The 26,302-nt window shown below is 53.5% G+C and overlaps 1 protein-coding gene across 1 annotated transcript in view; it reads right to left on the bottom strand.

The window, feature by feature from the left end:
• Positions 1-17,999, bottom strand: part of ZNF148 (zinc finger protein 148) — a 165,182-nt gene extending 147,183 nt beyond the window's left edge. The window contains 2 exon segments of the mRNA XM_038745873.1: positions 13,506-13,576; positions 17,977-17,999. Of these exon segments, the coding sequence (XP_038601801.1) occupies positions 13,506-13,513 (8 nt within the window). The 5' untranslated portion in view covers positions 13,514-13,576; positions 17,977-17,999.
• Positions 18,000-26,302: the final 8,303 nt, after the last annotated feature.

Genomic DNA, 26,302 nt, shown 5'->3' on the forward strand with positions numbered 1-26,302 from the left:
TTGGGTAGGGACTGTCTCTATATGTTGCCAATTTGTACGTCCCAAGCGCTTAGTACAGTGCTCTGCACACAGTAAGCGCTCAATAAATACGATTGATTGATTGACTGGTAATCAGACATGGCCCCTGTCCCTCAGGGGCTTGGGACTCAGCAGGACCTGGGTTCTAATCCCGACTCCTTTCTCCTTCCTTCCTCCTTTCCCATCTCCTTCCCTTCCCATATTCTTCCCCATCTCCTTTCCTCCTCCTTCCCCATCTCCTTCCCTCCTCCTTTCCCATCTCCTTCCTTCCTCCTTTCCCTTCTCCTTCCCTCCTCCTTCCCCATCTCCTTCCCTCCTCCTTTCCCATCTCCTTCCCTCCTCCTTTCCCATCTCCTTCCCTTCCCATATTCTTCCCCATCTCCTTTCCTCCTCCTTCCCCATCTCCTTCCCTCCTCCTTTCCCATCTCCTTTCCTCCTCCTTTCCCCCTCCTTTCCCATCTCCTTCCTTCCTCCTTTCCCTTCTCCTTCCCTCCTCCTTCCCCATCTCCTTCCCTCCTCCTTTCCCATCTCCTTTCCTCCTCCTTTCCCATCTCCTTCCCTCCTCCTTTCCCATCTCCTCTCCTCCTCCTTCCCCATCTCCTTCCCTCCTCCTTTCCCATCTCTTTTAGACTGTGAGCCCACTGTTGGGTAGGACTGTCTCTATACGTTGCCAACTTGTACTTCCCAAGCGCTTAGTACAGTGCTCTGCACACAGTAAGCGCTCAATAAATACGATTGATGATGACGATGATGACTCCGCCCCTCGTCTGCTGTGTGACCCTGGGCGAGTCGCTTCACCTCTCTCGGCCTCAGTTCCCTCATCTGTCATCATCAATCGTACTTACTGAGTGCTTACTGTGTGCATCATCTAGAAATTGGGGATTAGGCCTGGGAGCCCCGTGTGGGACAGGGACTGCGTTCAATTTGATGTGCCTGGGGCAAAGGAAGCGCTTAATAAATACCAAGCAGCGTGGCTCAGTGGAAAGAGCCCGGGCTTTGGGGTCAGAGGTCATGGGTTCAAATCCCGGCTCCGCCAACCGTCAGCTGTGTGACTTTGGGCAAGTCACTTCAATCAATCAATCAATCGATCGTATTTATTGAGCGCTTACTGTGTGCAGAGCACTGTACTAAGCGCTTGGGAAGTCCAAGTTGGCAACATATAGAGACGGTCCCTACCCAACAGTGGGCTCACAGTCTAGAAGGGACTTCACTTCTCAGTGCCTCAGTTCCCTCAGCTGTAAAATGGGGATTAAAACTGTGAGATCCACGTGGGACAACCCGATCACCTTGTAACCTCCCCAGCGCTTAGAACAGTGCTTTGCACATAGTAAGCGCTTAACAAATACCATTATTACTATTATTATCATAAAAAAGAGGGGCTCAGACTGTTTAAATCTACTGTCCCTCTAAATCCACTTTATCCCTAACTTGGTGGAGTTCCTGGGTCCCGCTGCAGAAACGGAGCGTGGCTCAGTGGAAAGACCCCGGGCTTTGGAGTCAGAGGTCACGGGTTCGAATCCCGGCTCCGCCACTTGTCAGCTGGGTGACTTTGGGCAAGTCCCTTCACTTCTCTGGGCCTCAGTTACCTCATCTGGAAAATGGGGATGAAGACTGTGAGCCCCATGTGGGACAACCTGTTCACCTTGTAAACTCCTCAGCGCTTAAAACTGTGGTTTGCAGACAGTAAGCACTTCATTCATTCATTCATTCAATCGTATTTATTGAGCGCTTACTGTGTGCAGAGCACTGTACTAAGCGCTTGGGAAGTCCAAGCTGGCAATATATAGAGACGGTCCCTACCCAACAGTAGGCTCACAGTCTAGAAGGGGGAGACAGAGAACGAAACAAAACATATTAACAAAATAAAATAAATAGAATAAATACGTACAAATAAAATAAATAAAAGCTATTACCAGCCAACTTGTACTTCCCAAGCGCTTAGTACAGTGTTCTGCACACAGTAAGCGCTCAATACATACGACTGAATGAATGAATGAATGAATGAATGAATGAAACGGCACCGCAATAAAACACGGACCCCTCCCAGGACCCTGGGAGATCCTAGCCTCCCCATCTCCCCATAAATAATAAATAATAATAATGGCATTTATTAAGCGCTTACTACATGCCATCTCCTTCTAGACTGCGAGCCCACTGTTGGGTAGGGACCGTCTCTATATGTTGCCAACTTGGGCTTCCCAAGCGCTTAGTCCAGTGCTCTGCACACAGTAAGCGCTCAATAAATACGATTGATTGACGGATTGATCTCCAAATCCCTCTGAAAATCCCACCTCCTCCGAGAGGTCTTCCCAATCCAAGCCCCCTTTTCCCCTCTCCAGCCTCCGCTCTCGCCTTTTCGACTGGACTCTGCTCTGCACGGAGTAAGCGCTCAATAAATACGATTGATTGATTGATTGGCAGTGTCCACCCGAAGCACTCTGATACTAAACCCAGCCCCACGGCTGTTTGTCCGGATCTTTACGGACAATCAATCAATCGTATCTGTTGAACAGTTATCCCGTGCGGAGCTCTGTACTAAGCGCGTGGGAGAGGACACGACAACAGAGCCGGAAGACTCGCTCCCTCCTCCCACGCAGACCTTTCGGTCTAGACAAACAGACACTCATATAAATTATTTATAGTATATGATTTACAGATCGGGACGTGAGTTATGTTGGGGTCGAGGGTGGGGCGAAGAGGGAATGCCCAAAGGTCACGGAGCCAAGCGCACAGACGAAGCGGAAAGGAGACTGTGAGCCCACTGCTGGGTAGGGACCGTCTCTCTATGTTGCCAACTTGGACTTCCCAAGCGCTTAGTCCAGTGCTCTGCACACAGTAAGCGCTCAATAAATACGATTGATTGAATGAATGAATGAATGAATGAATGAATGTCACTCCCCTCCTCAAAAATCTCCAGTGGCTGCCCATCCCTCAGCTCCCCGTCGCCCCGACTCGCTTCCCTTCGCTCTGCCCCACTTCCCCCCAACGGCGCTTGCGTATATATGTACATACCTATAATTCTATTTATTTATATTAATGCCGGTTTACTTGTTTTGATGGACATATAGCTCTAATTTTATTTATTTATATTGATGCCGTTGATGCCTGCTTACTTGTTTTGATGTCTGTCGACCCCCCCTCTAGACTGTGAGCCCGTTGTGGGCAGGGGGCTGAGAATGCAGGCCACTGCTCGGAGGGACTGGAAGCTCATTTGTGGGCAGAGAACATGATAATAATGATTAATAATAATAATAATGGCATTTATTAAGCACTTACTATGTGCAAAGCACTGTTCTAAGCGCCGGGGGCATTATAAGGTGATCAGGTTGGCCCATGGGGGCTCACAGTTTTAATCCCCATTTTACAGATAATAATAATAATGATGATGGCATTTGTTAAGCGCTTACTATGCGCAGAATCAATCAATCAATCAATCGTATTTATTGAGCGCTTACTATGTGCAGAGCACTGTACTAAGCGCTTGGGAAGTACAAATTGGCAACACATAGAGACAGTCCCTACCCAACAGTGGGCTCACAGTCTAAAACTGTCTAAAACTGTGAACACTTAGAACACTGTTCTAAGCGCTGCGGGGGGATACAAGGTGAACAAGTTGTCCCACGTGGGGCTCACAGTCTTAATCCCCATTTTCCAGATGAGGTAACTGAGGCTCAGAGAAGTGAAGTGAGAAGTAGCGTGGCTCAGTGGAAAAGAGCCCGGGCTTTGGAGTCAGAGGTCATGGGTTCAAATCCCGGCTCTGCCAATTGTCAGCTGTGTGACTTTGGGCAAGTCGCTTCACTTCTCTGGGCCTCAGGTACCTCATCTGTAAAATGGGGATTAAGACTGTGAGCCCCACGTGGGACAACCTGATTACAATGTATCCCCCAGCCCTTAGAACAGTGCTTTGCACATAGTAAGCGTTTAATAAATATTATTATTATTAAGTGACTTGCCCCAGGTCACACAGCAGACGTGGCAGAGCCGGGATTCGAACCCATGACCTCTGACTCCAAAGCCCGGGCTCTTTCCACTGAGCCATGCTGAACTGAGGCACAGAGAAGTTAAGTGACCTGCCCAAAGTCACACAGCTGACAAGTGGTGGAGCCGGGATTTGAGCCGATGACCTCTGACTCCAAAGCCCGGGCTCTTTCCACTGAGCCACGCTGAATAATAATAATAATAGCAATAATAATAAATGATTATGGTATTCGTTAAGCGCTTACTATGTGCCAAGCACTGTTCTAAGCGCTGGGGAGGAAACAAGGTAATCAGGTTGTCTCATGTGGGGCTCATAGTCTTAATCCTCATTTCCAGTGCTTTGCACACAGTAAGTGCTTAATAAATGCCATCATTATTATTATTATTATTATTTACAGGTGAGGTAACTGGGGCACAGAGAAGTGAAGTGACTTGCCCAAAATCACACAGCTGACAAGTGGCGGAGCTGGAATTCGAACCCATGACTTCTGAATCCCAAGCCCATGCTCTTCCCACTGAGCCTTAAGCGCTTCATACAGTGCTCTGCACACAGTAAGCGCTCAATAAATACGACTGATTGATTGAGCCACGCTGCTTGGTTGGACTTTTCTAGACTGTGAGCCCGTTGTTGGGTAGGGACCGTCTCTATATGTTGCCGACTTGTACTTCCCAAGCGCTTAGTACAGTGCTCTGCACACAGTAAGCGCTCAATAAATACGATTGAATGAATGACACAGTCCCTGTCCCCCATGGGGCTCACGGCTTTAATCCCCATTTGACAAGTGAGGTAACTGAGAGCCAGGAAAATGAAGTGACTTGCCCAAGGTCACACAGCGGACCAGTGGCGGAGCCGGGATTAGAACCCAGGTCTTTCTGACTCTCTGTTATATTGTAATAATAATAATAATGGCATTTGTTAAGCGCTTACTATGTGCAAAGCACTGTTCGAAGCGCTGGGGGGGATACAATGTGATCGAGTTGCCCCACGTGGGGCTCGCAGTCTTAATCCCCATTTTTACGGATGAGGGAACTGAGGCTCAGAGAAGTGAAGTGACTTGCCCAAGGTCACACAGCAGACTTGTGGTGGAGGCGGCATTCGAACCCATGACCCCTGACTCCAAAGCCCGGGCTCTTTCCACTGAGCCGCGCTGCTTCTCTAAAGCAGATTGAGATTGTAATAATAATAATAATAATGGCATTTGTTAAGCGCTTACTATGTGCAGAGCACTGTTCTGAGCGCTGGGGGGGATACAAGGTGATCAAGTTGTCCCACGTGGGGCTCACAGTCTTAGTCCCCATTTTACAGATGAGGTGACTGAGGCTCAGAGAAGTTAAGTGACTTGCCCGAGGTCACACAGCAGACGTGGTGGAGCCGAGATTCGAACCCACGACCTCTGACTCCAAAGCCCGTGCTCTTGCCACTGAACCACGCTGCTTCTCACTTGTACAATCTCAAGTGATTAGCAGAGTGCTCTGCACAAAGTTAAGCGCTCGATAAATACCACTGACTGAGCGAAAGGCCAGCAGAGGGAATTCTCCCCGAGGACGCGCCCAAATTCACTCACTCACTCACTCGTATTTATTGAGCACTTACTGTGTGCCGAGCACTGTACTAAGCGCTTGGGAAGTACAAGTTGGCAACATATAGATAATAATAATAATAATGGGGAAGCAGCGTGGCTCAGTGGGAAGAGCCCGGGCCCTGGAGTAAGAGGTCATGGGTTCAAATTCTGGCTTTGCCAATTGTCAGCTGTGTGGCTTTGGGCAAGTCACTTAACTTCTCTGGGCCTCAGTTCCCTCATCTGTAAAATGGGGATTAAAACTGTGAGCCCTATGTGGGACAACCTGATCACCTTGTATCCCCCCAGCGCTTCGAACAGTGCTTTGCACATAGTAAGCGCTTAACAAATACCATTATTATTATTATTATTAATCATCATCATCATCAATCGTCTTTATTGAGCGCTTACTATGTGCAGAGCACTGTACTAAGCGCTTGGGAAGTACAAATTTGCAACATATAGAGACAGTCCCTACCCAACAGCGGGCTCACAGTCTAGAAGTGGACCGAGCTGTTGGCGGAGCCCACTTTCTCTTGTTCCCAGCGCTTAGAACAGTGCTTTGCACATAGTAAGCGCTTAATAAATGCCATCGTTATTATTATTAATGCAGGCGACGTCGTTCCCCGGACACAACGCGGCCACCGGGGCCCAGGGGCTCTTTCCGACCATCCTGGATAGGCCGGCTATGGGATGTCCACCCGGACGGCGGCAATTCCCGCCCTCGGACATCACGGCCACCTGTCCGACACCCGGTCGCCACCGCTGTCCACCCGCGCAACCCAGAATCTCATTCTCCGACACTACAGCTACCTGTCCGTAAGCGCTTAGTACAGTGCTCTGCACACAGTAAGCGCTCAATAAATACGACTGAACGAATGAATGGCCACCACTGCCTGCCCAAATGCCCGGGATCCTGTTTTTGGACATCACAGCTCCCTGCCAGAGACCCACACAACCACCACCACCCCCCACCAGAATCCCTATAATAATAATAATAATTTTGGTATTTGTTAAGCACCTGTATATATGTTTGTATGTATTTATTACTCTATTTGTACATATTTATTCTATTTATTTTATTTTGTTAATACGTTTTGTTTTGTTGTGTGCCTCCCCTTTCTAGCCTGTGAGCCCGCTGTTGTTGGGTAGGGACCGTCTCTAGATGTTGCCAACTTGGACTTCCCAAGCGCTTAGTACAGTGCTCTGTACAAAGTAATCAATCAATACATCAATCGTATTTATTGAGCGCTTACTGTGTGCAGAGCACTCTACTAAGCGCTTGGGAAGTACAAGTTGGCAACATATAGATAATAATAATAATAATGGCATTCATAGAGACGGTCCCTACCCAACAGCGGGCTCACAGTCTAGAAGTGGACCGAGCTGTTGGCGGAGCCCACTTTCTCTTGTTCTCAGCGCTTAGAACAGTGCTTTGCGCATAGTAAGCGCTTAATAAACGCCATCGTTATTATTATTAAAACAGGCGACGTCGTTCCCCGGACACAACGCGGCCACCGGGGCCCAGGGGCTCTTTCCGACCATCCTGGATAGGCCGGCTATGGGATGTCCACCCGGATGACGGCAATTCCCGCCCTCGGACATCACGGCCACCTGTCCGATACCCGGTCGCCACCGCTGTCCACCCGCGCAACCCAGAATCTCATTCTCCGACACTACAGCTACCTTTCCGTAAGCGCTTAGTACAGTGCTCTGCACACAGTAAGCGCTCAATAAATACGATCGAATGAATGAATGAATGAATGAATGGCCACCACTGCCTGCCCAGATGCCCGGGATCCAGTTTTCGGACATCACAGCTCCCTGCCAGAGACCCACCCCCCACCCCCCCCCCAGCCCCCGCCAGAATCCCTATAATAATAATAATAATTTTGGTATTTGTTAAGCACCTGTATATATGTTTGTATGTATTTATTACTCTATTTATTTGTACATATTTACGCTATTTATTTTATTAATACGTTTTGTTTTCTTGTCTGTCTCCCCTTTCTAGACTGTGAGCCCGCTGTTGGGTAGGGACCGTCTCTAGATGTTGCCAACTTGGACTCCCCAAGCGCTTAGTACAGTGCTCTGTACAAAGTAATCAATCAGTCAATACATCAATCGTATTTATTGAGCGCTTACTGTGTGCAGAGCACTGTACTAAGCGCTTGGGAAGTACAAGTTGGCAACATATAGATAATAATAACAATAATGGCATTCACAGAGACAGTCCCTACCCAACAGCGGGCTCACAGTCTAGAAGTGGACCGAGCTGTTGGCGGAGCCCACTTTCTCTTGTTCTCAGCGCTTAGAACAGTGCTTTGCACATAGTAAGCGCTTAATAAATGCCATCGTTATCATTATTAATGCAGGCGACGTCGTTCCCCGGACACAACGTAGCCACCGGGGCCCAGGGGCTCTTTCCGACCATCCTGGATAGGCCGGCTATGGGATGTCCACCCGGACGGCAGCAATTCCCGCCCTCGGACATCATGGCCACCTGCCCGACACCCGGTCGCCACCGCTGTCCCCCCCGCAAAACCCAGAATCTCATTCTCCGACATTACAGCTACCTGTCCGTAAGCGCTTAGTACAGTGCTCTGCACACAGTAAGCGCTCAATAAATACGATTGAATGAATGAATGAATGAATGAATGGCCATTCCCGGGATCCTGTTTTCGGACATCACAGCTCCCTACCAGAGACCCACACAACCCCCCCCCACCCACCAGAATCCCTATAATAATAATAATTATAATTTTGGTATTTGTTAAGCACCTGTATATATGTTTGTATGTATTTATTACTCTATTTTATTTGTACATATTTATTCTATTTATTTTGTTTTGTTAATACGTTTTGTTTTGTTGTCTGCCTCCCCTTTCTAGACTGTGAGCCCGCTGTTGGGTAGGGACCGTCTCTACATGTTGCCAACTTGGACTCCCCAAGCGCTTAGTACAGTGCTCTGTACAAAGTAATCAATCAATCAATCGTATTTATTGAGCGCTTACTGTGTGCAGAGCACTGGACTAAGCGCTTGGGAAGTCCAAGATGGCAACATATAGAGACAGTCCCTACCCAACAGTGGGCTCACAGTCTAAAAGTGAGCGCTCAATAAATACGACTGAATGAATGAATGAATGTGTAAATCACTGTTCTAAGCGCTGGGGAGGTTACAAGGGGATCAGGTTGTCCCACGGGGGGCTCACAGTCTTCATCCCCATTTTCCAGATGAGGGAACTGAGGCCCAGAGAAGTGGCTTGCCCAAAGTCACCCAGCTGACAAGCGGGGGAGCCGGAATTTGAACCCATGACTTCGTACTCTCAAGCCCGGGCTCCTTCCACTGAGCCACGCTGCTTCCCTGCTGGACTCCCGGGATCGTGTTCTCGGACGTTACGGCTACCTGTCCGACGGCCGGCCGCCGCTGCCCGCCTGGGCACACGGAGCCCCGTCCTCTGACATTCTGGCTCCCCGCCCGACGCAGCCCACCCGGATCCCCGAAATCCTGTTCTCTGGCATTCCGGCCCCCCGCCCGACGCCGCCCACCCAGAATCCCGTCCTTACAGCTACCTGTCCGATCCCTGGCCACCGCCGCCCACCCGGATACCCGGAATCCTGTTCTCGGCTGGTCTGCCGGGAATCTGGGCTGGGGGTATTCCAGGTTCGGACTCGGATCTGCTCCGGATCATTCATTCATTCATATCGCATTTATTATTTTTTCTTTAATCATCATCACCATCAATCGTATTTATTGAGCGCTTGCTGTGTGCAGAGCACTGGACTAAGCGCTTGGGAAGTACAAGTTGGCAACATAGAGAGACAGTCCCTACCCAACAGTGGGCTCATCATCATCAATCGTATTTATTGAGCGCTTACTATGTGCACAGCACTGTACTAAGCGCTTGGGAAGTACAAATTGGCAACACATAGAGACAGTCCCTACCCAACAGTGGGCTCAGTCTAAAAGGGGGCTCACAGTCTAAAAGGGGGAGACAGAGAACAAAACCAAACATACTAACAAAATAAAATAAATAGAATAGATATGTACAAGTAAAAAATAAATAAATTGAGTAGTAAATATGTACAAACATATATACATATATACAGGTGAGATGAGAGATGAGAAAAAAAGATAAAATAATGTGCATCACTCATTCATTCATTCACTCATTCAGGCGTCACTTACAATGGAAATGCACATTTTATGGAGAAGCAGGTATAATCCTGAGTATCTTCTAGGTAAATCTTCACTCTAATGTAGTCAATATCCTCCTGTTTATATCAAAACCATGCTTATGCTGCTTATATACACTGTCTGTTCTCAAGAAGTAATTAAGCGCTTAGTACAGTGCTCTGCACATAGTAAGCGCTCAATAAATACGCTTGATGATTGATGAAGTTCTCTGGTTTCCTTTATGGTAAGATTTACCAAAGCAAGGTTAAGCGCTGAGCAAGATCCCAACTGCTACCCTATTCCCCAGTCAAAGTTTAATGCCATTTACTAAGCGCTTACTATGTGCAACGTGCTGTTCTAAGCGCTGGGGAGGTTACAAGCTGATCAGGTTGTCATCATCATCAATCGTATTTATTGAGCGCTTACTATGTGCAGAGCACTGTACTAAGCGCTTGGGAAGTACAAATTGGCAACACATAGAGACAGTCCCTACCCAACAGTGGGCTCACGGTCTAAAAGGGGGAGACAGAGAACAAAACCAAACATACCAACAAAATAAAATAAATAGGATAGATATGTACAAGTAAAATAAATAAATAGAGTAATAAATATGTACAACCATATATACATATATACAGGTATATATGTCCCGCGGAGGGCTCCCAGTCTTCATCCCCATTTGACAGATGAGGGAACTGAGGCCCGGAGAAGCGAAGTGACTTGCCCAGAGTCACACGGCTGACAATTGGCAGAGCCGGGATTTGAACCCATGACCTCTGACTCCAAAGCCCGGGCTCTTTCCACTGAGCCACGCTGCTTACTGCGTGCAGGACACTGTACCAAGCGCTTGGGAAGTCCAAGTTGGCAACATCTAGAGACGGTCCCTACCCAACAGCGGGCTCACAGTCTAGAACGGGGAGACGGACGACAAAACAATCAATCAATCGTATTTACTGAGCACTTACTGTGTGCAGAGCACTGTACTAAGCGCTTGGCACTGTACTAAAACAAAACATATTAGCAAAATAAAATAAATAGAATAAATATGTACTAATAAAATAGAGTAATAAATACGTACAAACATATATACACATCCCACGATCCCATTCAGACAGCGATCAAGTAGCCCCGGGAACGGCTCTTCTTCTAATCGATCCCGATTGATCCCCCTCAACCTTCTAGACTGTGAGCCCGCTGTTGGGTAGGGACCGTCTCTATATGTTGCCAACTTCCCAAGCGCTCAGTACAGTGCTCTGCACACAGTAAGCGCTCAATAAATACGACCGAATGAATGAATCTACGCACACGCACGGACACCGGTCCGCTCCCTAACAACGCCGGTACGGGCACCAGTCTGCTCCCGGCTGACCCCCACGTGATGATGATGATGATGATGGCATTTCAATCAATCAATCAATCGTATTTATTGAGCGCTTACTGTGTGCAGAGCACTGTACTAAGCGCTTGGGAAGTACAAGTTGGCAACATATAAAGACAGTTCCTACCCAACAGTGGGCTCACAGTCTGAAAGACTTTGTTAAGCACTGTTCTAAGCGCTGGGGGGGATACAAGGTGAGGTAACTGAGGCCCAGAGAATAATAATAATAATGATGATGGCATTTATTAAGCGCTTACTATGTGCAAAGCACTGTTCGAAGCGCCGGGGAGGTTCCAAGGTGATCGGGTTGTCCCACGTGGGGCTCACTGTCTTCATCCCCATTTTACAGATGATGATGACGATGATGGCATTTGTTAAGCGCTATGTGCAAAGCACTGTTCTAAGCGCTGGGAGGGATACAAGGTGAGGTAACTGAGGCCCAGAGAATAATAATAATAATGATGATGGCATTTATTAAGCGCTTACTATGTGCAAAGCACTGTTCTAAGCGCTGGGGAGGTTCCAAGGTGATCGGGTTGTCCCACGTGGGGCTCACTGTCTTAATCCCCATTTTACTGATGATGATGATGATGGCATTTGTTAAGCGCTTACTATGTGCAAAGCACTGTTCTAAGCGCTGGGGGGGATACAAGGTGAGGTAACTGAGGCCCAGAGAATAATAGTAATAATGATGATGGAATTTATTAAGCATTTACTATGTGCAAAGCACTGTTCTAAGCGCTGGGGAGGTCACAAGGTGATCGGGTTGTCCCACGTGGGGCTCACTGTCTTAATCCCCATTTTACAGATGATGATGACGACGATGATGGCATTTGTTAAGCGCTTACTATGTGCAAAGCACTGTTCTAAGCGCTGGGGGGGATACAAGGCGATCAGGTTGGCCCACGGGGGGCCCTCTGTCTTAATCCCCGTTTTACACGGGCACCGGTCCATTCGCGGCGGACAGACCCGCACGCGGCGGCCGGTCCGGTCCCGGCCGACACCCACGCGGGCACCCATCCACGCCTGGCTGGCCCTCACACGGGCATCGGTCTGCTCCCGGTTAACCCCTACGTGGGTACCAAGAGAAGCGCCACGCTGGTACGGGTCTACGCCGGCCGACCCCCGGGGACGGGAGCACCCAGTCGATTCCCGGCTCACCCCGACGCTGGCACCGGTCCATTCCCAGACAACACCCGCCTACGGGCACCGGTTGATTCCCGACCAGTCCCCACACGGGCATCAGTCCGACGGTAGCCAACCCCCACAGGGACACCAGTTCACCCCCTGCCAAACCCCATACAGAAACTAGCCCGCTTCCAGCCGGCCTCCTCGCCTTTCTGCTCTGGGTCAACCCCCACAGGGGCACCCACGGGCACCCGTCCGCTCCCGCCCGACCCCCAGAGGGGCACCGGTATGCCCCCGGCCACCCCATTAGGGCCACCAGTGCGCATCCCGCCAACCCCCACAGGGTCATCAGTCCACCGCAAGCCAACTCCCCGATGGGCACCGGTCTGCTCCCGGCCGGCCCCAACACGGGCACCGGTCTAACCCGGGCGAACCCTACAGGGGCACCCGGTCTGCTCCCGGCCGACTCCAAAACGGGCATTGGTCTGTCCCCGGCCAACTCCGATAGGGCCACCGGTCCAACCTCTGGCCGACTCCAAAGGGGCACGAGTCCGCCCCGGCCTACCCCAAAGGGGCATCGGTCCACTTTCGGCCAACTCCAAAGGGGCACGAGTCCGCCCCGGCCTACCCCAAAGGGGCATCGGTCCACTTCTGGCCAACTCCAAAGGGGCACGAGTCCGCCCCGGCCTACCCCAAAGGGGCATTGGTCCACTTTCGGCCAACTCCAAAGGGGCACGAGTCCGCCCCGGCCTACCCCAAAGGGGCATCGGTCCACCTCCGGGCTGACTCCCTTACGGGCACCAGCGCGCTCCCCGCCAACCCCCACAGGGTCATCGGTCCACCGCGGGCAAAGCCCCCGATGGGCACCGGTCTGCTCCCGGCCGGCCCCGACACGGGCACCGGCCTGCTCCCAGACGACCCCCACCTTGGCACCGGCCTGCCCCGGGCGAACCCTACAGGGGTGCCGGTCTGCTCCCGGCCTACTCCAAAACGGGCACCGGCCCGCCTCCGGCCACCGGTCCGCTTCCAGCCGACCCCCACGCGGGCATCAGCGCGCTCCCCGACGGGGTCGTCGGTCCACCGCGGGCCAAGGCCCCGACGGGCACCCGGCCGCCCCCCACGGGGTCATCGGTCCGCGCCAGGCCGACCTCAGACTGGCACCGGTCCCCTCCCGCCGCCCCGGGGCAGCGGGCCCCCCCCGGACCGACGCCCGTCCACCCGTCCGCGGGCCGTTCGTTCGGCAGCGGCACACGACGGTGACACCCACCTGTCCATCCTGCAGGCAGCCAGAGGGGCAGGGCTCGGGACAGCGGGAGACGTGGTCTTCGCTCCACCGGCCTCACGGAGAAAAACGTCCGGCGCCGTCAGGAAGCCCGGAAACTTCCGCACTCCGTCCCTCCCGTCCGTCCCGTCCCCCTCGTCCTCAGAGAGACCCTCCCCGGACGGCCCCCCCCCGTGCCCTCGACCCCACCAACCCGGCCCCCGGACCCTCTTTTCCCCCTTTTAGACTGTGAGCCCACTGTTGGGTAGGGACTGTCTCTAGATGTTGCCAACTTATACTTCCCAAGCGCTTAGTACAGTGCTCTGCACACAATAAGCGCTCAATAAGTACGATTGATTGATTGATTGGGACTGCGTCCCCCCAGTCGCCTAGTGTCCGTCCCCCCGCGTCCCCTCGGCCCACCCAAACATCCCCCCGTCTCCTCCCACGGTCCGTCCCCTCTTCCCTCCTTCTGCCCCCCACAAGAGAAGCAGCGTGGCTCAGTGGAAAGAGCCCGGGCTTAGGGAGTCAGAGGTCACGGGTTCTAATCCCGGCTCCGCCGCCTGTCAGCCTTGTGACTCTGGGCAAGTCGCTTAACTTCTCTGGGCCTCAGTTCCCTCACCTGGCAAATGGGGATGAAGACTGTGGGACCCCGGTGGGACAACCTGATCTCCTTGTATCCTCCCCAGCGCTTAGAACAGTGCATTGCACGTAGTAAGCGCTTAACAAATGCCATCATTCTTCTTCTTACTATTATCATCATCTCCTTCCTGGCCCTCCTCTGCACCCCGTATCTCTCAGAGCCGACCCCCACTCCCCCTACCCCACCAAATCTCACCCCCAATTCCCCTCGGGCTATCCCCCGGGGCTGGCCACCCGCTCTCTCTTCTGGCGTTCCCTATCACCCCCTCCTCGGGCTCCCCGCCGTTACCGTCGGGGTCCCCCTCCCTCAGTCACCCCGTCTCCCCTCAGGCCTCTCCTGTCCCCCCCAACTCGCCTCAGGTTTCCCCTCTCCCTCAGTCACCCCCTCTCCCCTCAGACTCTCCTACCCTGGGCCCACCCTCCCATCTCCCCTCAGTCCCCCTCTCCTCTCAGACTCCCCCCTCCCCTCAGACACCCCCATTTCACTTCAGTCCCCATCCCTCCCCTCAGTCCGCCCTTCTGTCATCCCTTCTCCCTCAGTCCCCCCATCTCCATCGCCCCCCCTCCCCTCTGACCTCTCCCCTCAGAGAGCCCGATCTCTCTTCAATCCCCCTCCTTCCCCTCAGTCACCCCCCAGACACCCCACCTCCCCTCAGCACCCCTCTCCATCAACCCCCCCACCCCTCAGACTCCCCCCAGACACCCCCATCTCCCCTCAGACACCCCACCTCCCCTCAGCATCCCTCTCCATCATGCCCTCATGCCTGAGACACCCCCCTCCTCTCCATCACCCCCCTCCCCTCAGACCCCCCCCAGACACCCCCATCTCCCCTCAGACACCCCACCTCCCCTCAGCACCCCTCTCCATCATGCCCTCACGACTGAAACACCCCCCTCCTCTCCATCACCCCCTCTTCCCTCAGACCCCCCCCTTCTCCCCCGACTTCCCCCATCTCCTCTGTCACCCCCTCCCTCAGACCCCCCATCTCCCCTCAGCACCCCCTCCATCCCCCCCTCACCCCTCAGACCCCCCCATCTCCCCTCAGCCCCCCTCTCCATCACCCCCTCCCCCCTGAGACTTCCCCCCATCTCTCTCCTCAGACACCCCCCTTCTCTCATACCCCCCCAACTCCCCTCAGCCCCCCGCCTCCATCAGCCTCTCACCCGAGACTTCCCCCCGCTCTCTCCCCCCAGACCCCCCCCAACTCCCCTCAGCCCCCCATCTCCACCATCCCCTCTCCCCTCAATCCCCCTCCCTGCCCTCAGTCACCCGTTCTGTCACCCCCTCTCCCCTCAGACACCCCCAACTCCCCTCAGCCCCCCTCTCCATCACACCCTCACCCCTCAGTCACCCCTTCTGTCACCCCCTCTCCCTCGGACACCCCCCGTCCCCTCAGACCCCCCCATCTCTCTTCAGTCCCCCTCCCACCCCTCGGTCACCCCTTCGGTCACCCCCTCTCCCCTCAGCCCCTCTCTCCATCATCCCCTCACCCCTCAGACACCCCCCTCTCCATCACCTCCTCTCCCCTCAGACACCCCCATCACCCCCTCTCCCCAGAGAAGCCGCGTGGCTCGGTGGAAAGAGCCCGGGCTTTGGAGTCGGAGGTCACGGGTTCAAATCCCGACCCCGCCAATTGGCAGCTGTGGGACTTTGGGCAAGTCCCTTCGCTTCTCTGGGCCTCAGTTACCTCAGTGTCAAATGGGGATGAAGACTGTGAGCCCCCCGTGGGACAACCTGATCACCTCGTAACCTCCCCAGCGCTTAGAACAGTGCTTTGCACATAGTAAGCGCTTAATAAATGCCATTATTATTATTATCATCTCCCCTCAGCCCCCCTCCCCACCACCCCCTCACCCCTCAGACGCCCCCCAGTCCCTCTCAGACCCCCCCAACTCCCCTCAGCCCCCCGTCTCCATCCCCCCCTCACCCCTGAGACTTCCCCCCCTCTCTCCCCTCAGACCCCCCCCCCAACTCCCCTCAGGCGCCCCTCTCCACCACCCCCTCCCCCCTCAGACCCCCCCATCTCCCCTCAGCCCATCACCCCCTCCCCCCTCAGACCCCCCATTCCCTCTCAGACCCCCCCAACTCCCCCCAGGCGCCCGTCTCCATCACCCCCTCACCCCTCAGACCCCCCTCCCCTCCGCCCCCCTCACCATCACCCCCTCACCCACCCCCGTCCCCTCAGACCCCCCCACCTCCCCTCAGTCCCCCTCCCGCCCCTCAGTCAATCAGCCGTTCTGTCCCCCCCTCCCCCTCAGACCCCCCCCCTCACCATCACCTCCTCTCCCCCAACTCCCCTCAGCCTCCCTCTCCATCAGCCCCTCTCTCTCCCCTCAGCCCCCCTCCCCTCAGACTCCCCCATTTCCTCTCAGGCCCCCCCCACCTCCCCTCAGCCCCCCCCTCCCCCATCCCCTCTCCTCTCAATCCCCCTCCCTGCCCTCAGCCCCCGTCTCCATCACCCCCTCACCACTCAGACCCCCCCAACTCCCCTCAGCCCCCCTCCCCACCAGCCCCTCTCTCTCCCCTCAGCCCCCCCCCCAACTCCCCTCAGCCCCCCGTCTCCCTTACCCCGTCTCTCTCCCGTCAGGCCCCCGTCTCCATCCCCCCCGTCACCCCTGAGACTCCCCCCGCCCCCGGCTCTCTCCCCTCAGCCACCCCCCTCAATCCCCCTCTCTGTCCCCTCAGCCCCCCTCCCCACCACCCCCTCTCTCTCTCCCCTCAGACCCCCCCATCTCCCCTCAGCCCCCCGTCTCCATCCCCCCCTCACCCCTCAGACTTCCCCCCCTCCCCTCAGCCCCCCAACTCCCCTGAGCCCCCCTCCCCTCAGCCCCCCCCATTCCCCCTCAGACCCCCCCCAACTCCCCTCAGCCCCCCATCTCCATTACCCCGTCTCTCTCCCCTCAGGCCCCCGTCTCCATCACCCCCTCTCTCTCTCCCCTCAGACCCCCCCACCTCCCCTCAGCCCCCCGTCTCCATTACCCCCTCTCTCTGTCCCCTCAGCCCCCCTCTCCCCTCAATCCCCCTCCCTCCCCTCAGCCCCCCCAACTCCCCTCAGACACCCCCCCTCCCCTCAATGCCCCTCCCCGCCCTCAGGCCCCCGTCTCCATCAGCCCCTCTCTGTCCCCTCGGCCCCCCTCCCCCCCCACCCCCTCTCTCCCCTCAGACCCCCCCATTCAACTCCCCTCAGCCCTCAGACCTCCCCCCCCGTGCCCTCAGACGCCCCCCAACTCCCCTCAGCCCCCCTCCCCACCACTCCCCTCAGACCCCCCCATTCCCTCTCAGCCCCCCCCCCCAACGCCCCTCAGCCCCCCATCTCCATCACCCCGTCTCTCTCCCCTCAGGCCCCCGTCTCCATCGCCCCCCCCCTCGCCCCTCAGACCCCCCCCCAACTCCCCTCAGCCCCCCTCCCCACCACCCCCTCACCCCTCAGACCCCCCATTCCCTCTGAGACGCCCCCATCACCCCCTCACCCCTCAGACTTCCCCCCTCTCTCCCCTCAGACACCCCCAACTCCCCTCAGCCCCCCTCCCTCTCCCCTCAGCCCCCCATTCCCTCTCAGACCCCCACAACTCCCCTCAGCCCCCCGTCTCCATTACCCCCCCTCCCCCCCTCAGCCCCCGGTCTCCATCATCCCCCCCCTCTCTCTCTCCCCTCGGTCCCCCCCTTGCTGTCACCCCCCTCTCCGTCCGTCCGTCCGTCCGTCCGTCCGTCCGTCCCCCGTCAGGAGGCAGGCGGGCGGGCGGACGGACGGACGGACGGACGGACGGACGGACGGACGGACGGAGCCCCCTCTCTCCGTCACGGCCCCGCCTTCTCCCCCGTCCCCGCCTTTACCGTTGCGGGGGGGCAGCGGCGCGGTCACCGGCGGTGGCGGTGGCGGCGGCGGCGGGCGGGAGGAGGAGGGGGAGGAGCGGCGGGAGGAGCGGCGCGAGGAGGACGGGCGCGAGGAGGAGGAGGGGGAGGAGAAGGAGGAGGAGGCCGCCGCCGCCGCGGAGGAGGCCCGGCCATCGCGGGGCCCGGCACGGCAACGGCGGTAACGGCGGCTCCCCCCCTTGCGCCTTCGTCTTCTTCTTCTTCTTCTTCCTCCTCCTCCTCCTCCCCCTCCCTCCTCCCGGGACAGTCGAGCGGGCGCCATGTCGGGGCTAGAGCGCCCCCGCCGCCCGCTGCATTCTGGGAAACCCCGCTCGGAAAACTCCTCCATTTCCTCCGCGGGAAGGGGGGGGTGGGAGGAGGCGCCGCGCGTGCGCATGCGCGGCGCCGAGCGGCCTGGGCCGGAGGGGGCGCGAGCTCCCGCCCGAAGCGCATGCGCGGCCTGGATCGGCCGGGGGGCGCCCGATGCGCATGCGCGGCCTGGCTCGGAGGGGGGGCCCGAAGCGCATGCGCGGTCTGGACGGAAAGTGGGGGGACGCTAGACGAGCATGCGCGGCCTGGACCTGGGGTGCGCATGCGCGACCTGGACGGGAGGGAGTGGCCGATGCGCATGCGCGGCCTGGACTGGGGGTGGGGCGCTGGACGAGCATGCGCAGACTGGACGGGGGGGGGGTGAGTCGATGCGCATGCGCGCCTGAACGGGAGGGGCGACCGATGCGCTTGCGCGTCCTGAACGGGGGCGACCGATGCGCATGCGCAGCCTGAACGGGAGGGGCGCCAGATGCGCATGCGCGGCCTGAACGGGGGGGGCACGATGCGCATGCGCGGCCTTGATAAGAAGGGGGTGCGCATGCGGGGCCTGGACGGAAGGGGGCGCGCCTGACGCGCATGCGCGGCCTGGACGGAAGGGGCGCGCCTGACGCGCAGGCGCGGCCTGGACCGTAGGGGGCGCGCCTGACGCGCATGCGCGGCCTGCGCCGGATGGGAGGGGCCCTCCCGAACCTCATGCGCGGCTTGGACCGTAGGGGGCGCTCCCGAAGCGCATGCGCGTCCTGCAAGGTAGTGGGGCGCGCCCGACGCCCATGCGCGGCGCCGCTCGCCTTGGGTCGGAGGGGGCGCGCGCTCCCGCCCGACGCGCATGCGCACGCGCTCGGCTCTCCGCGAGGCTGCGCGCGCACCTGGGGTGGGGGGGCGAGCGGCTACTACAGTCCCTGAGAAGAAAGTTGGGCGCAAAGTGAGCGCTTAACAAATACCATTTTTTTAAAAAAGAATAAGCCCCTAATGTGGGCAGAGCATAGTCCTCATAATAATAGTGCTATTTGATAAGCCTTTAATACAAGGCACTTCCCAAGCGCTCAGTCCAGTGCTCTGCACACGGTAAGCGCTCAATAAATACGATTGAATCATCATCATCATCATCAATCGTATTGAGCGCTTACTATGTGCAGAGCACTGGACTAAGCGCTTGGGAAGTCCAAGTTGGCAACACCTAGAGACAGTCCCTACCCAACAGTGGGCTCACAGTCTAAAAGGGGGTGACAGAGAACAAAACCACACATACTAACAAAATAAAATAAATAGAATAGATATGGACAAGTAAAATAAATGAATAAATAAATAGAGTAAGAAATATGTACAACCATATATGAGCCCGGGCTTTGGAGTCAGAGGTCACGGGTTCAAATCCCTTCTCCGCCACTTGTCAGCCGGGTGACTTTGGGCAAGTCGCTTCACTTCTCTGGGCCTCAGTGACCTCATCTGGAAAATGGGGATGAAGACTGGGAGCCCCCCGGGGGACAGCCTGATCACCTTGTATTCATTCGTTCATTCAATCGTATTTATTGAGCGCTTACTGTGTGCAGAGCACTGGACTAAGCGCTTGGGAAGTCCTAGTTGACAACATGTAGGGACGGTCCCTACCCAACAGCGGGCTAGAAGGGGGAGATGGACAACAAAACCAAACATATTAACAAAATAAAATAAATAGAATGAATAAGTACAAGTGAAATAAATAGAGTAATAAATCCGTACAAACATATATACATATATATAGGTGCTGTGGGGAGGGGAAGGAGAGGGAGAAGAAGGAGGGGGCTCAGTCTGGGAAGGCCACCAGCGCTTACAACAGTGCTTTGCACATAGTAATCAATCAATCAATCATATTTTTTGAGCGCTTACTGTATGCAGAGCACTGTACTAAGCGCTTAGAAAGTACAAGTTGGCAACATATAGAGACGGTCCCTACCCGACAACGGGCTCATGGTCTAGAAGGGGGAGACGGACAATAAAACAAAACACGTGGACGGGTGTCAGGTCGTCAGAACAAATAGAATTAAAGCTAAATGCACAATTAAAGTTAAATGCACAATTAAAGCCGTGTGCCATGCACTGTTCTAAGAGCTGAGGGGGATACAAGGTGATCAGGTTGTCCCACTTGGGGCTCACAATCTTCATCCCCATTTTCCAGATGAGGGAACTGAGGCCCAGAGAAGTCAAGTGACTTGCCCAAAGTCCCACTTGGTTGTCCCACTTGGGGCTCACAATCTTCATCCCCATTTTCCAGGTGAGGGAACTGAGGCCCAGAGAAGTCAAGTGACTTGCCCAAAGTCCCACTTGGTTGTCCCACTTGGGGCTCACAGTCTTCATCCCCATTTTCCAGATGAGGGAACTGAGGCCCAGAGAAGTCAAGTGACTTGCCCAAAGTCCCACTTGGTTGTCCCACTTGGGGCTCACAATCTTCATCCCCATTTTCCAGATGAGGGAACTGAGGCCCAGAGAAGTCAAGTGACTTGCCCAAAGTTCCACTTGGTTGTCCCATTTGGGGCTCACAGTCTTCATCCCCATTTTCCAGATGAGGGAACTGAGGCCCAGAGAAGTCAAGTGACTTGCCCAAAGTCCCACTTGGTTGTCCCACTTGGGGCTCACAATCTTCATCCCCATTTTCCAGATGAGGGAACTGAGGCCCAGAGAAGTCAAGTGACTTGCCCAAAGTCCCACTTGGTTGTCCCACTTGGGGCTCACAGTCTTCATCCCCATTTTCCAGATGAGGGAACTGAGGCCCAGAGAAGTCAAGTGACTTGCCCAAAGTCCCACTTGGTTGTCCCACTTGGGGCTCACAGTCTTCATCCCCATTTTCCAGATGAGGGAACTGAGGCCCAGAGAAGTCAAGTGACTTGCCCAAAGTCCCACTTGGTTGTCCCACTTGGGGCTCACGGTCTTCATCCCCATTTTCCAGATGAGGGAACTGAGGCCCAGAGAAGTCAAGTGACTTGCCCAAAGTCCCACTTGGTTGTCCCACTTGGGGCTCACAATCTTCATCCCCATTTTCCAGATGAGGGAACTGAGGCCCAGAGAAGTCAAGTGACTTGCCCAAAGTCCCACTTGGTTGTCCCACTTGGGGCTCACAATCTTCATCCCCATTTTCCAGATGAGGGAACTGAGGCCCAGAGAAGTCAAGTGACTTGCCCAAAGTCACACGGCTGACAATTGGCGGAGCCGGGATTCGAACCCATGACCTCTGACTCCCAAGCCCATGATCTTTCCGCTGAGCCACGCTGCTTCTCTGTGCCAAGCACTGTCCTAAGCACTAGGGGAGATGCAAGAGAATCGGGTTGGCCCCACGTAAAAAGCCCGTGCTTGGGAGTCAGAGGTCGTGGGTTCAAATCCTAACTCTGCCCCTTGTCTGCTGTGTGACCTTGGGCAAGTCACTTCACTCCTCTGGGCCTCATTTCCCTCATCTGTAAAATGGGGATTAAGACCGTGCATCCCACGTGGAAGAGCCCGGGCTTTGGAGTCCGAGGTCACGGGTTCAAACCCCGCCTCCGCCAATTGTCAGCTGGGCGACTTTGGGCAAGTCACTTCACTCCTCTGTGCCTCAGTTCCCTCATCTGTGATATGGGGATGAAGACTGTGAGCCCCCCGTGGGACAACCTGATCACCTTGTAACCTCCCCAATCAATCAATCGATCAATCGTATTTATTGAGCGCTTACTGGGTGCAGAGCACTGTACTAAGCGCTTGGGAAGTCCAAGTTGGCAACATATAGAGACAGTCCCTACCCAACAGTGGGCTTACAGTCCCCAGCGCTTAGAACAGTGCTTTGCACATAGTAAGCGCTTAATAAATGCCATCATTATTATTATTATTATTATTATTCCCTTGTATCTACCCCCAGTGCTTAGAACAGCGCTTGGCAGGTGGGAAGCACTTAGCAAATCCATCATTATTATCATTATTGTCATCCCCATTTTGCAGATCATCAATCGTATTTATTGAACGCTTACTGTGTGCAGAGCACTGTACTAAGCGCTTGGGACGAGGTCACTGAGGCCCAAAGAAGTGATTTGACTTGCTCAAGGTGCCAAGGGTAGAGGTAGATTTAGAACCCAGGTCCTTCTGACTCCCAAGACCGGGCTCTGGCCGCTAGGCCTTGTTGCTTCTCACAATAAAATCAATCAATCCTATTTATTGAGCGCTTACTGTGTGCAGAGCACTGTACTAAGCGCTTGGGAAGTACAAGTCGGCAACACATAGAGACGGTCCCTACCCAACGGCGGGCTCACAGTCTAGTCTATAAAATGAGTAGACAATAGGCAATATTCATTCATTCATTCCATCGCATTTATTGAGCGCCTACGGAGAAGAAGCTTAGAGAAGCAGCGTGGCTCAGTGGAAAGAGCCCGGGCTTTGGAGTCAGAGGTCCTGGGTTCAAATCCCCGCTCTGCCACTTAGCTGTGTGACTTTGGGCAAGTCACTTGACTTCTCTGGGCCTCAGTGACCTCATCTGGAAAGTGGGGATGAAGACTAGGAGCCCCACCGTGGGACAACCTGATCACCTTGTATCCCCCCAGCGCTTAGAACAGTGCTTTGCACATACTAAACGCTTAATAGATGCTATTATTATTATTATTGTTCTCTGTGCCTCAGTGACCTCATCTGTCAAATGGGGATGAAGACTGTGATCCCCCCGTGGGACAACCTCATCACCTTGTATCCCCCCAGTGCTTAGAACAGTGCTTTGCACATACTAAACACTTAATAAATGCCATTATTTTTATTATTATTATTCTCTGTGCCTCAGTGACCTCATCTGTCAAATGGGGATGAAGACCGTGAGGCCCCTGTGGGACAACCCGATCACCTTGTATCCCCCCAGTGCTTCGAACAGTTCTTTCCACATACTAAACACTTAATAAATGCCACTGTTATTATTATTATTCTCTGTGCCTCAGTGGCCTCATCTGTCAAATGGGGATGAAGACTGTGAGCCCCCCGTGGGGCAACCTGATCACCTTGTAACCTCCCCAGCGCTTAGAACAGTGCTTTGCACATACTAAACACTTAATAAATGCCACTGTTATTATTATTATTGTCTGTGCCTCAGTGACCTCATCTGTCAAATGGGGATGAAGACTGTGAGCCCCCCGTGGGACAACCCGATCACCTTGTATCCCCCCAGTGCTTCGAACAGTTCTTTCCACATACTAAACACTTAATAAATGCCACTGTTATTATTATTATTCTCTGTGCCTCAGTGGCCTCATCTGTCAAATGGGGATGAAGACTGTGAGCCCCCCGTGGGGCAACCTGATCACCTTGTAACCTCCCCAGCGCTTAGAACAGTGCTTTGCACATACTAAACACTTAATAAATGCCACTGTTATTATTATTATTGTCTGTGCCTCAGTGACCTCATCTGTCAAATGGGGATGAAGACTGTGAGCCCCCCGTGGGACAACCCGATCACCTTGTATCCCCCCAGTGCTTCAAACAGTTCTTTGCACATACTAAACACTTAATAAATGCCACTATTATTATTATTATTCTCTGTGCCTCAGTGACCTCATCTGTCAAATGGGGATGAAGTCTGTGAGCCCCCCGTGGGACAACCCGATCACCTTGTAACCTCCCCAGTGCTTAGAACAGTGCTTGGCACATACTAAACGCTTAATAAATGCCATTATTATTATTATTATTATTATTATTATTATTATTATTATTATTATTCTCTGTGCCTCAGTGACCTCATCTGTCAAATGGGGATGAAGACTGTGAGCGCCCCGTGGGACAACCTGATCACCTTGTATGCCCCCCAGCGCTTAGAACAGTGCTTGGCACATAGTAGAAGCAGCGTGGCTCAGTGGAAAGAGCCCGGGTTTTGGAGTCAGAGGTCATGGGTTCGAATCCCGACTCTGCCACATGTCTGCTGTGTGACCTTGGGCAAGTCACTTAACTTCTCTGAGCCTCATCTCCCTCATCTGTAAAATGGGGTTTGACTGTGAGCCCCCCATGGGACAGCCTGATAACCCTGGAACCTCCCCAGCGCTTAGAACAGTGCTTTGCACATAGTAAGCGCTTAACAAATGCCATTATTATTATTAGTAGTAGTAAGCGCTTAACAAATGCCATTATTAGTAGTAGTAGTAGTAGTAAGCGCTTAACAAATACTATCATTATTATTGTTATCCCCCCAGCGCTTAGAACAGTGCTTTGCACATAGTAAGCGCTTAATAAAGGCCATTATTATTATTACGGAGTGCAGAGCACTGTGCTAAGCGCTTGGGAAAGTACAATAAAGCAATCCCAAGCGTTCAGTACAGTGCTCTGCACACAGTAAGCGCTCAATAAATAAGACCGAGCCCCCTCTTTCCTCTCCCCCTCGTCCCCCTCTCCATCCCCCCCATCTTACCTCCTTCCCTTCCCCACAGCACCTGGATATATGTTTGTACGGATTTATTACTCTATTGATTTATTTATTTTACTTGTACCTATCTATTCTATTTATTTTATTTTGTTAATATGTTTGGTTTTGTTCTCTGTCTCCCCCATCTAGACTGTGGGCCCACTGTTGGGTAGGGACCGTCTCTAGATGTTGCCACCTTGGACTTCCCAAGCGCTTAGTACAGTGCTCTGCACACAGTAAGCGCTCAATAAATGCGATTGATTGATTGATTGATTGATTGATTGATTGAATGAATAAACAGACATATTCCCTGCCCACAACGAGCTCCCAGTCGAGACCGTGAGCCCGCTGTTGGGTAGGGACCGTCTCTATATGTTGCCAACTTGGACTTCCCAAGCGCTTAGTAAATAAATAATAAATAAATAATGATGGCATTTGTTAAGCGCTTACTATATGCAAAGCACTGTTCTAAGCGCTGGGAAGGATCCAAGGTGATCAGGTTGCCCCACGTGGGGCTCACAAACTTAATCCCCATTTTCCAGATGAGGTGACTGAGGCCCAGAGAAGTGAAGTGACTTGCCCAAAGTCCCACAGCTGACAAGTGGCGGAGCCGGGATTTGAACCCATGACCTCTGACTCCAAAGCCCGGGCTCTTTCCACTGAGCCCCGCTGCTGCTCTGCACACAGTAAGCGCTCAATAAATACGACTGAATGAATCGTATTGGACACGTGGCTCAGTGGAAAGAGCTCGGGCTTGGGAATCAGAAGTCATGGGTTCCAATCCCGGCTCCGCCACATGTCTGCTGTGTGACCTTGGGCAAGTCACTTCACTTCTCTGAGCCTCAGTTCCCTCCTCTGTAAAATGGGGATGAGGACTGTGAGCCCCATGTGGGACAACCTGATCACCTTGTAACCTTCCCAGCGCTTAGAACAGTGCTTTCCACATAGTAAGCACTTAATAATAGCATTTATTAATAATGCATTTATCATTAATAATTATTAATATTATTATTATTAATTCTAGCATTTATTAAGCACTTAGTACAGTGCTCTGCACACAGTAAGTGCTCAATAAATACGATTGATTGATTGATTGATTGGAGGTGGAGACAGACATTCATTCAAAAAGTAGGTACTCAATATATACAACCGAATCAATGAATACGATTGCATTTAGCAAGCAGTCAATCAATCAATCGTATTTATCAATCAATCGTATTTATTGAGCGCTTACTGTGTGCAGAGCACTGGACTAAGCGCTTGGGAAGTCCAAGTTGGCAACATATAGAGACAGTCCCTACCCAACAGTGGGCTCACAGTCTAAAAGGGGGAGACAGAGAACAAAACCAAACATACTATCAAAATAAAATAAATAGAATAGATATGGACAAGTAAAATAAATAAATAAATAGAGTAATAAATATGTACAAACATATATACAGGTTTATTGTATATATATATATATATATATATATATATATATACATATATATATATACAGTGTTTATTGTTACACTGTCCTCTCCCGAATGCCTCGTCCAGTGCTCTGCACACAGTAAGCACTCAGTAAATACTTCTTCCATAGTACTGTGTGCAGGGCACTGGAAG

This window comes from Tachyglossus aculeatus, chromosome 1, assembly GCF_015852505.1.
Source record: "Tachyglossus aculeatus isolate mTacAcu1 chromosome 1, mTacAcu1.pri, whole genome shotgun sequence".
NCBI lineage: Eukaryota > Metazoa > Chordata > Mammalia > Monotremata > Tachyglossidae > Tachyglossus > Tachyglossus aculeatus.